Below are 10,977 nucleotides of genomic sequence, written 5' to 3'. Positions count from 1 at the left end.
GCTGCCTCCTGCATGCCCCCTACTGGGGATCAAGCCCACTACCCGGGTATGTGCCCTGACCGGAAATCAAACCATGACCTCTTGGTTCATAGATCCACGCTCAACCACTGAACCATGCCAACTGGGCTCAAAGATATTTTTCCATTGATTTTTGGAGAGTGGAAGGGAAATGGGGGTGGGGGGTGGGGGTGGGGGGAGAGAGACAGAGAGATCTGGAATCTTTTGGTGCCCCCAACCCAGGCTGGGGATTGAACCTGCAAGCCAGGGACAGGTCCTTGACCGGAAACGAACCCACCACCTTCCGGTGCATGGGAGGAGGCTCTACCAATCACCACCAGCCCGGCAACAGTTAGTACTTTAAAACAAAGTCCTTCAGGTTCCCCAACGTTGGGAACTGAGACCATTAAGATGGTGTTAGCCCGGCCTGCTTCCCCAGCCGCGCATGCGCACTGGTCAGCGGAAGGCGCAGAACAATCACATCATAAATAGCGCATGCACACCATCTGGTGGAAGGCGCAAAGAAGTGATGTCATCGGGTACCGCGCATGCGCTCTGGCTTGTGGTGAGGCGCGATGTTGTGACGTCATCGGGGCGCCGGAGCGGGAATCCAGGACAATCCTTCGAGGGTGTGCACTCTGGACAGCATGATGGTCTTCGGGCTCCGCGCGCGCGCCTGCTGGGCTCTGCGGTCCTTCGCTGTTAGCAGGCGAGCGCTGCGCTCCAGTCCGCGCACCCACGCTTTCGCCAAGGAGCTCTTCCTGGGCAGGATCGAGAAGGTAAGGCAGAGCCCGGCGGGCCTTTCGTCTCTGCCTCCCGTCTTTGCTCTTATCCGGAAAGACTGGGGTAAAGCTTTTTCCTAGTCCTTACTTGACAAATACACCCAAGGGACGGGGAGTGCTAAAATTCCAGATTCCTGAGGCCCTCTAGGTCATATAATTTTTCCTAGAAAAAGGAAGTGTCTTTCCATGGCTGGGGGCCTGAGAATCTGCATCTGACAAGTGGTCCAGCTAATTTTTTAAATGTTTTAATTGATTTCAGAGAGAGATAGAAGCATCAGTGATGAGAGAAACATTGGTCAGCTGTCTCCTGCATGCCCCACACTGGGATCAAGCCCGCAACCTAGGCATGTGCCCTGACCTGTAATGGAACCAGTGACCTCAAGGTGCATTGGTCACATTCAGCTTTTGAGCCACACTGGCTGAGCTGTCTCTGAATCTTTTTATCTCTTCTTTGACCCAGTTATTGTTTAGTAGTTATTGTTTAATATCCGTATGTTTGCTTTTTTCAGTTGATTTCCAGTTTCAAAGCATGTGGTTGGAGAATATGCTTGGTATGATTTCAGTCTTCTTAAATTGCTGAGGCTAGTTTGGAGTCCCAACATATGGTCTATCCTTGAGAATGATCCATGTGCACTAGAAGAAGAATATATGATCTAGTGTTTTGGGATAAAAGTCTCCGTAAATATTGATTATGTCCATTTGGCCAAATGTGTCATTTAAGGCTGATAGTTCTTTATTGATTTTCTGTTTGGATGATCTGTTCATAGTGATTAGTGAAGTATTTAAGTCCCTCACTATCATTATGTTTTTACCAGTTTCTCCCTGTAGTTCTGTTAGTAGTTGCTTTATATATTTTGGTGCTCCCAGATTGGGTGCGTATATATTAATGTGTTATGTCTTCTTGATTTAATGTCCCCTTTATCTCTATAAAATGTCCATATTTGTCTATTACCTTTTTTATCTTGAAACCCATTTTGTCATGGCTATCCCAGCTTTTTTCTGGATACAGTTTGCTTGGAGTATCAGATTTCACCCCTATGTTTGTCTTTGCAGCTGAAATAGGTCTTCTGAAGACTGTGTATTGGGTTTCCTTTTTATTGTCTTTTTATTGGAGTTCAGCCTATTTACATTCAGTGTGACTATTGATATATAATATAATAATTTTATTTTTTGTTTTCTTGTAGCTCTGTGTCTCCATTGTTAATTTTCCCTTATGTTCTGTTAATTTCATTTTGATGGCATTCTATGATTTTTTTCCTTGTTTCCTCTTTTTTTAATGTTATATTGTTAGGTGTCTCAGTTTTAGATTTTTTTTTTTTGTAGCTACCATTAGGTTTATGTAAAAGAAAGTTTAAAATATACAGTAGTTCTTTTTATTCCTGATTGCATCTTATCTCCATTTCCATGTGCAAATTCAGACCTTTACCCACTGTCCTTTTATGTTTTGTTGTCACAAATTATCCCTTTTTATGCTGTTTATTTCTAAATTGCAGTAGCGCTTTTCTTTTCTTTTTTTTAATTTTTTTACTCCTTTAACCTTTATGTTACATTTAAGTGTATAGTACCCTATTCTGAACAATGGTTGCAATTTTCTGCTTCTGTCTGTTAGTCATCTTACTCATAGTTGTGTATCTTTTTGTCTTTTTGTTTCAGGTAGAAGAACACTGTTGAGTATTTTGTGTAATGCAGGTCTTGTGGTGGTACATTCCCTCAGATTCTGTATATCTGTAAAGTCTTTATTTTTTCCTTCATATATAAAGGATAATTTTGCTGGATATATTAATCTTGGCTGATGATGTCACCCTTGATAATTTGAATATTTGGTTCCACAGCAAATATTGTATCTTGGTGTGAGCCTCTTTGGGTTTATCTTATTTGGGACTCTGTGATTTATGGATTTGTGTGTCTTTTTTCTTCACCAGGCTAGAAAATTTCTCTGTTGTTTCTTCAAATAAGTTTTTAATCCTTGCTTTCTCTCTTTTCCTTCTGATACCCCTATAATGCAAATGTTGTTAGCTTCATGTTGTCCAAAGTTCCTTTAAATTATCCTCATTTTTTAAATTCTTTTTTCTTTTTGCTGCTCTGATTGGTTTTTTTTCTCTTCTACCTTTTCTTCCAAATTGTTGATTTGATTCAACCTACTCTTTATTCCTTTCAGTTTATTCTTGATCTCAGATATGGAATTTTTTTTCCTGAGAAATTTTTTTGGTGGTCTGTATGTCCTTTTTCATGTTGGTGTAGTTATCTCTAAGTTCCTTGAGCATCTTTATAACTCTACTAGAGGCCCGGTGCACAAAAATTTGTGCACTCGGGGGGGAGAGGGGGTCCCTCAGCCCATCCTGTGCCCTCTCGCAGTCTGGGACCCCTCAGGAGATAATGACCTGCTGGCTTAGGCCTGCTCCTGGGTGGCAGAGGGCAGGCCCAATCCCTAGGTGCAGCCCCTGGTCCAGCTCAGAGCAGGGCCGATTGGGGAGTTGGGGCGCTGCCCCCTGTCATGCACAGAGCAGGGCGCATCGGGAGGTTGCGATGCCACCCCTAGTCACGCTCAGGGTACCGACGATTGGGGGGGTTGGGGCACCGCCCCCTGTCAAACTCAAGGCAGGGTCGATAGGGAAGTTGCGGCGCCACCCCCTGTCACACACAGAGCAGGGCCAATCAGGGGGTTGGGGGTGTTGACCCCTGTCACACACAGAGCAGGGCCGATCAGGGGGTTGGGGAGCTCCCCACTGTCACGCACAGAGCAGGGCCGACAGGGGAGTTGGGGCACTGCCCCCGTCACACACAGAGCAGGGCGGATCAGGGGGTTGGGGCGCTGCCCCCTGTCATGCACAGAGCAGGGCCCATCATGGGGGTTGGGGCTCCGTACCCTGTCACGCACAGAGCAGGGCCCATCAGGGGGTTGGGGAACTCCCCCCTGTCATGCACAGAGCAGGGCCCATCAGGGGGTTGAGGAGCTCCCCCCTGTCACTCACAGAGTAGGGCCGATAGGGGAGTTGGGGCACCGCCCCCTGTCACACACAGAGCAGGGCCGATCAGGGGGTTAGGGCGCTGCACCCTGTCACACACAGAGCCGCAGGGCGATCAGGGGGTTGGGGAGCTCCCCCCTATCAGGCACAGAGCAGGGCTGATCAGGGGGTTGGGGCACCTTCCCCTGTCACGAACAGAGCAGGGCGGATAGGGAGGTTGTGGCCCCGCCCCCTGTCACACACAGAGCCACAGGGCGATCAGGGGGTTTGGGCGCTGCCCCCTGTCATGCTGATCCCGGTGCCAGGAGGCCTCGCGGCTCCGCTGATCTCGGTGCTGGGAGGCATATTACCCTTTTACTATATAGGATAGAGGCCTGGTGCACGGGTGGGGGCTGGCTGATTTGCCCTAAAGGGTGTCCTGGATCAGGGTGGGGGTCCCCACTGGGGTGCCTGGCCAGTCTGGCTGAGGGGCTGAGGGCCGTTTTCAGGCTGGTGGGTGACTGAAGCTCCCAACCGCTCCTTTTTTTTCTTTTCTTTTTTTTTATTCTGGGCCAGCTTTAGCTCTGAGGCCTCGGCTGCTGAAAGCAGGTTTCTGGCCTTTGTTTACCTTCTGTATTTGATACAATGTTGCGGTCTGGCTGGCTGAAGCCTGGCTGACTAAAGCAGGTTTCTGGGGTTTTGTTTAGCTTCTATATTTGCAACATAGTTGCTTAGAGTTGCAGCTGAGAGGCCGGCAAGTCAGGCGGGGAACGTTGGAGTCCACCGTCACTGGAGCAAGCAAGCCTCCCTGTTCGCTTCAGTGCATGGCTGCCGGCCACCATCTTGGCTGGCAGTTAATTTGCATATCGCCCTGATTAGCCAATGGGAAGGGTAGCGGATGTACGGCTAATTACCATGTTTCTCTTTTATTAGATAGGATATCTGATACATTGCTTGCCTCCATTTCATTTACCTCTTTTTCTGTAGATTTCTTCTTTCATTTGGGGCCTGTTCTCTTGTTTCCCTAATTGTGCTGCCTCTTTGTGTTTGTTTCTATGTATAAAATAGATCTGCTATGATTCCCAAGTCTTTATGGAGTGGCATTATGGAGTAGGTGTCCTGTGGAACCCAGTGGTGCAGTCGCCTTGATCTGAGCTGCGTGCTCTAGCAGTGCCCTTTGTATGGCTTTTGTGGGCCTTCTGTTGTAATTGAGTCTTGATTCATGGTGGCCAGTTTGTGCATGGGTTCGGTCTCTGACTAGCTGACTGTGAAGCTCAACCCTGACATGGCATGTGAGCTGCTGTGCGGGTACTGCTGTGATCTTCCTTTGGGTATGCTGTTGGTGAAGTTTGATGGAGCCTGCTCTGATGTTGTTTGAAGCTGGTCATTTGGTGTATTGGTTCTGGGCCTCTTGGGAGGGACTCTGGTGTAGGCCAATGTCAGATGCTGTCTGTGCCTGGCCCTTGGCAACCTGTTTCAAGCTACAAGTGATGCACAGTTTGTGGCTTCCTCTGAAAAAAATAGAACTCTACCAGAACTATCTGACTTCATCAGAAAGAACAATATAAAAATAATTGGTATAATGAAAAAAAGAAGGGAACAATGACTTCACTGTGACTCCAGGTGTGTGATGAAATTTCTGTCCTGTCCTTTCCATGCACACCCAGAGGGCGCGGGCCTAAGCCGGCAGGTGGACATCCCCCAAGGGGTCCCGGACTGCGAGAGGGCACAGGCCGGGCTGAGGAACTCCCCCCTCCCCAGTGCATGAATTTCATGCACCAGGCCTCTAGTGAATGATAAGAGAGAATCATTGATCCACTGCCTTCTACACACTCCACACTGGGGATGGAGCCCACAACCTGGGCATATGCCCCGACCAAGAATTGAACTGTGACCTTCTGGTTCATCGGTTGGTGTTCAACCACTGAGCCACACTGGCTGGGCTATTCTTTTTTATTCTTCATTCTCTCTCTTTTTTTTTTAAATCCTCACTGGAGGATATTTTTTCATTGATTTTTAGAGAGAGTGGAAGAGAGAGAGAAAGAGAAAAATATCAATGTGAGAGAAATACATCAATTGGTTGCCTCCTGCACGGGCCCTGACCAGGGCCCAGACCCTGCAACCAAGGTATATGCCCTTGACTGGAATCAAACCCAGGACCCTTCAGTCTGCAAGCTGATGCTCTATCTACTGAGCCAAACCGGCTAGGGCTATTCTTCATCTCTTTTATTGAGTTCTTCAACTTCAGAATTTCTATTTAGTTCCTTTCTGTCGTTTCAATCTTATTGGTAAGGTAGTCCTTTTTTTAAAAAAAAATTTTTTCTTTAAATATAGTTTTATTGATTTTTTACAGAGGAGAGGAGAGGAAATTGAATCATGACCTTCTGGTTCATAGGTTGATGCTCAACCACGAGCCATGCTGGCTGGACTATTCTTTTGTATTCTTCATCTCTCTCTCTCTTTTTTAAAAATCATCACTGGAGGATATTTTTCCATTGATTTTTAGAGAGTGGGAAAGAGAGGGAAAGACAGAGAAACATCAATGAGAGAGAAACATCAATCAGCTGCCTCCTGCATGCCCCCTACCAGGGATCAAGCCCGTAACCAAGGTACATGCCCTCGATCAGAATTGAACCTGGGACCTTGCAGTCCGCGGCCCGATGCTCTATCCACTGAGCCAAACCGGTCAGGGCAGTAGTCCTTTTTTTCATAGATTATATTTCTGAATTCATAAAACTGCCCTTCTGAATTTTCATGTAACTTGTTGAGGTTTTGTTTGTTTGTTTGTTTGTTTCAGAACTTCAATCTTTGACTTCTCTGCCATTTAAATCACATATTTCCATGTCTTTACATTTATTTTCTGGAGACTTTCCATCTTTTGGAGCTACTATGTTACCTTGGTTATTCATGGTATTTGTTGGGTTATTTCTCTGCCTAGACAGCTGAAATGCAAGTTTTTATTTTCTCTTATTTATATGTCTAGTGCTTCAGAGATCTCTGTGGGGTGGTTTTGGCTGGGCCATGGAAAATGCCCTATATTCCTAGGTGATGTGGGTGTCCCCTCTGTAATTAGGTTGCCTCAGTCTCAGGGCACCATTCCTTTGTGGGAGTATGGTGGACAATGGGGGTTCTGTACCTCGAGAACCTAGCACTTTCTCCTACAACTAGATGCTGACAGCAATGTTGTCCTATCTGAGTTCTCCCACATGTCTCCATTGGACCCCTTTGTGATGTGTGGTGGTGGGGTGGACTGGGAAAGGCTTGTTTGTGCCTTTATGGTTTTGTTCTACTTCCAGGAATGGCGGCTGCCAGAACTGGATTTCTCTAAGACTCAGTCTGTAGATCTTTCCATCTACAATCCCACCTTGGGTGGTCTAGTTTGGTATTGTTGCTTTAAATACTATCAATATCCTGATATCGCATATTTATTTCTCCAGCTCAGATTTCTCCTCTGAACTTCAGACTCCTTTTATGTCTACCTTTCTACTAAAAGCTTCACTAGATGTCTAATAGGCATCTCAAATTTGTATATGCAAAACTAAGATCCTGGTCTCCCAACCCAATCCTGCTCCTGCCACCAGTCTTCATCATAGATGGTGGCAACTCTATTTGCTCAACTTGTTCAGACCAAGTTCCTGGAATCACCTTTGATGCCTCTTATTCTCATACTCTCAACTAATCTGACAGCAAATCTTGTTTTCTCTACCTTCAGGTTAATATTTAGAATCTGTCCGATTTTAAGCACCTCACTACCATTGCCCTGATTCAGGTCAATATCATCTCTCACAGCATTATAGGGGTTTGAGCAGAACATGGCATCTGAGATGCTTAGAATTTAAGAATAGAAGAAGATCTTCAAGGCCATCTAAACCAGTAGTTGTCACACTGCCCTCAGTTGGATCTTCACTTTTCATGGAAGTGCCCCTGGGGCTACTGCTGGGACCAGTGGGAAGCTGAGTGGGAGATATTTGGGTGACCTTTCTCCCCTTCTACATCACAGCCAGAGCAGCTTGAGTTTTATCTGTTTTACATGTTTGGTTTCTGTACTAAATTTAGTTGAAAAATGTTTTACTGCTTTGAAACATTTGAAAACTGCTGATGTTAAAATTGAACCCAGCACCCATGAGGCACTTCATTCAATTTTTAAACATTGATATCAGAGATTTCCTTTTACATATACTTGAGATCGCTCTTCTTGTAGCAGTGGGCCAGCTAGTTCCCAACCTGTTCTCTTCTCATCTGGAGTGCTCATTAGTACCAGAATAATTGTACAGTGGGGCCTTGACTTACGAGTTTAATTCGTTCTGAGACCGAGCTCGTTAAGGAGCTCGTTAACTCAAATTGCTCTCTCAACTCAATGCAAAAAATCAGCCGAGAGACAGCTGGTATCTCAAAAAACTCGTTAGTCGGGACACTCGTAAGTCAAGGCCCCACTGTATAATCTTCCTCTAACACAGCTCATTGCACAAGGCCCAGGTGAAACCATGAGGCGGTGAATGCAGGTGCAGTGAGTTGAGCCTCTGTATATTCAGCTAAGGGGCTGGCTTTGTTCTGAGAGGCTGCAAAGTGAGCAGAGTCAGCATTTTTTTTTCTTTCTAGACCAGTGGTCGGCAAACTCATTAGTCAACAGAGCCAAATATCAACAGTACAACGATTGAAATTTCTTTTGAGAGCCAACTTTTTTAAACTTAAACTATATAGGTAGGTATATTGTTATTAACTTAATTAGGGTACTCCTAAGCTGGCCTTTGCTAAAAACGTCCTCAATCTGATTGAGGTACGTTCGCTGAGGTTGACCCCTTCCAACTCTCCCATCCACACTCATATACTTGTTTCATCTATCTCCTTTCATTCATCCTTTCTATATGTCCACCCCCCACTTCTTCTAATGCCACTTCTTCAAAATAGACTCGCCCAGGCCGAAAACCGACTTCTGCGCATGGGCCACGAAGTTTCAATCGCACTGTATGTGGTATTTTGTGGAAGAGCCACACTCAAGGGGCCAAAGAGCCGCATGTGGCTCGCGAGCCGCGGTTTGCCTACCACTGTTCCAGACAGTCTTGAGGGCAGGGTCAGTGGGCTTGAAGGCAGGAATTCCTTTAAGTCAGCTTTCACTTTTGGGTAGGGCCCCACATATAAGCCTTTAGTCATGGAGCCTAAGGGGAGAAAACAGATTTGGGAGTATGTTACTAGAGTGGGCAATGTTTTGTGGCTGATTAGATATTCAAGGGCTGGAGGGGAAAGATTGAAGATTCCTTTGCTTTGAAGACCTGTCTGGAGACACTTGGTGAGAGGTGCCATGAAGAGAGGCAGGGCTTCTGGAGGCTGGCAGCTTGTGATCTGGTACATCACTTCTCAGCAGCTGCAGTTCCAAATCCAAATACTCATGTCATGCTGGCACAGTAGTTCTCAACCTTCCTAATGCCGCGACCCTTTAATACAGTTCCTCATGTTGTGGTGACCCCCAACCATAAAATTATTTTCGTTGCTACTTCATAACTGTAATTTTGCTACTGTTATGAATCGTAATGTAAATATCTGATATGCAGGATGTATTTCCATTGTTACAAATTGAACATAATTAAAGCATAGTGATTAATCACAAAATAATATGTAATTATATATGTGTTTTCCGATGGTCTTAGGCGACCCCTGTGAAAGGGTCGTTCGACCCCCCAAAGGGGTCGCGACCCACAGGTTGAGAACTGCTGTGCTGGCAGGAATATCTGGAGCCCAAAAAGCCAAACGGACTAAGCACACAGCAGGATGATTTTAGGTAATATATAGTGATGGCCCAATGGGGGAATTCTGGGCTAGTCAGAAATATTGACCACTCATTGGTTTGAGATAGAGATTTGAAGCTAATTTGTTTTTCAGGTATGAGGTCTGATACAAATAACTATAATTACTTTTATTTCCAGGACACACTATCTGGTTGATTTGATGTCAGCTAACACTAACACAGGCTGTGTGACTTATCCAAGTCACACGTCTAATAAGTGGCAGAGCCAGGGCTGAATTAAGGTTGATGTGGCTCAACATCTGTGCCTCCTTCAGTGACCCTGTTACCTTGCACATTCAAAGTAACAGCTGTTATCCAGCAGGAGGAATGGAGGCTGGAGTATGCAACTGGATGGGAACCTGACAAGATGTCAGACCTTGTAACCACACACTATGCTCTTGTCAACTGCAGCATCTTTGAACTCACAAAATAACTAGTAAAATTTTACATTTTAGTAAAGAGCTTTCACACCAGTTATCTTCCATGATTCTCACAATGACATTGAGTAAATATTACCTGCATATTACCGGTGAGAAAATGGAAGTATGGGGAGGTAGAGATTTGGTGAAGGCCACACAGTTAGTAAGCTGCAGATAGAACCCAGGGCTTTGAAATGTTAGTCCAGGGCTCTCTGTTTCATGGGGAAATCATCATAACTTGTTATTGATAAGGAAAGCAATAAAAATTACTAGTAAAGTTGCTTGAGTAGGGGAGGGGGATGTATCTGGGTGGTGGAGACTAACATACAATTCCTGTATCTTAAGCACCTTCTGTGGTTTGCTTTCTAATTCTTTTAATTGGTAATGTTCTGCCTACCAGATATGGGACCTAGCCAATCTGTTTCCTTCCTTTTTGACTGATATTACCACTATGGAAAGTTGCTAAAATTCATTTTTACTAATTATCATTTTTAGAAAGAAGTTTTCCCATTTCCAGAAGTTAGCCAAGATGAACTTAATGAAATCAATCAGTTTGTGGGACCCATAGAAAGATTCTTCACTGAAGAGGGTATGTATGATTTTCTTTACCATTACCAATTTCCATTTTAAGGGTGATGCTTTGACATTTACATTAGAAGTTATATACAGAAGGGAAGTTCTCTGGAGTATCATTAATCGTGGGGAAATAGTGTTTATTGGCAGTATTTTGCTTTGAGGATTATCCCAATGGCTGTTTAATTATATTTCAACTAGTGGCCCGGTGCATGAAATTTGTGCGGGGGGGGGGGGGGGGGGGTGGTCCCCCACCCGGGCCGGACCCCCTCCCAACTTGGAAACCCGGGAAGAAGTCCCAATGGCCGTTTTAAGGGAATGGGGCTAAAACAACAGGCGGACAATCCTCTCGCAAACCCGGGATGGTGGGTTTCTAACACTCCCCCGGCCGAATGGCCCCAAACAATCTGGCTTGGGGGGCTGGTTGCCCCCCAAATTGGCCCCGGGGGTGGACCGGTCACCCCCCAAAGGCCCCCCAC

The 10,977-nt window shown here is 45.5% G+C and overlaps 1 protein-coding gene across 5 annotated transcripts in view; it reads left to right on the top strand.

Moving 5' to 3' along the window:
• Positions 1 to 584: 584 nt before the first annotated feature.
• ACAD9 (acyl-CoA dehydrogenase family member 9) overlaps positions 585 to 10,977 on the top strand; it is a 67,952-nt gene continuing 57,559 nt past the window's right edge. For 2 of the 5 annotated variants that reach the window (XR_002828492.1, XM_006085747.3), the window contains exons 1-2: positions 645 to 776; positions 10,421 to 10,514. Coding sequence is in view for 3 of the 5 variants with exons in the window: in XM_006085747.3 (XP_006085809.1) it covers positions 645 to 776; positions 10,421 to 10,514 (226 nt within the window). In the remaining 2 variants the exon portion in view is untranslated. Of the gene's footprint in view, positions 777 to 10,420; positions 10,515 to 10,977 lie in introns of all 5 variants that reach the window. The other 3 variants (XM_023751427.1, XR_002828491.1, XM_014453165.2) reach the window with 3 other exon arrangements.

This window comes from Myotis lucifugus, unplaced genomic scaffold (assembly GCF_000147115.1).
Source record: "Myotis lucifugus unplaced genomic scaffold, Myoluc2.0 scaffold_21, whole genome shotgun sequence".
In the NCBI taxonomy this organism is placed as follows: domain Eukaryota; kingdom Metazoa; phylum Chordata; class Mammalia; order Chiroptera; family Vespertilionidae; genus Myotis; species Myotis lucifugus.
This window is presented reverse-complemented; position numbering and strand designations above follow the sequence as displayed.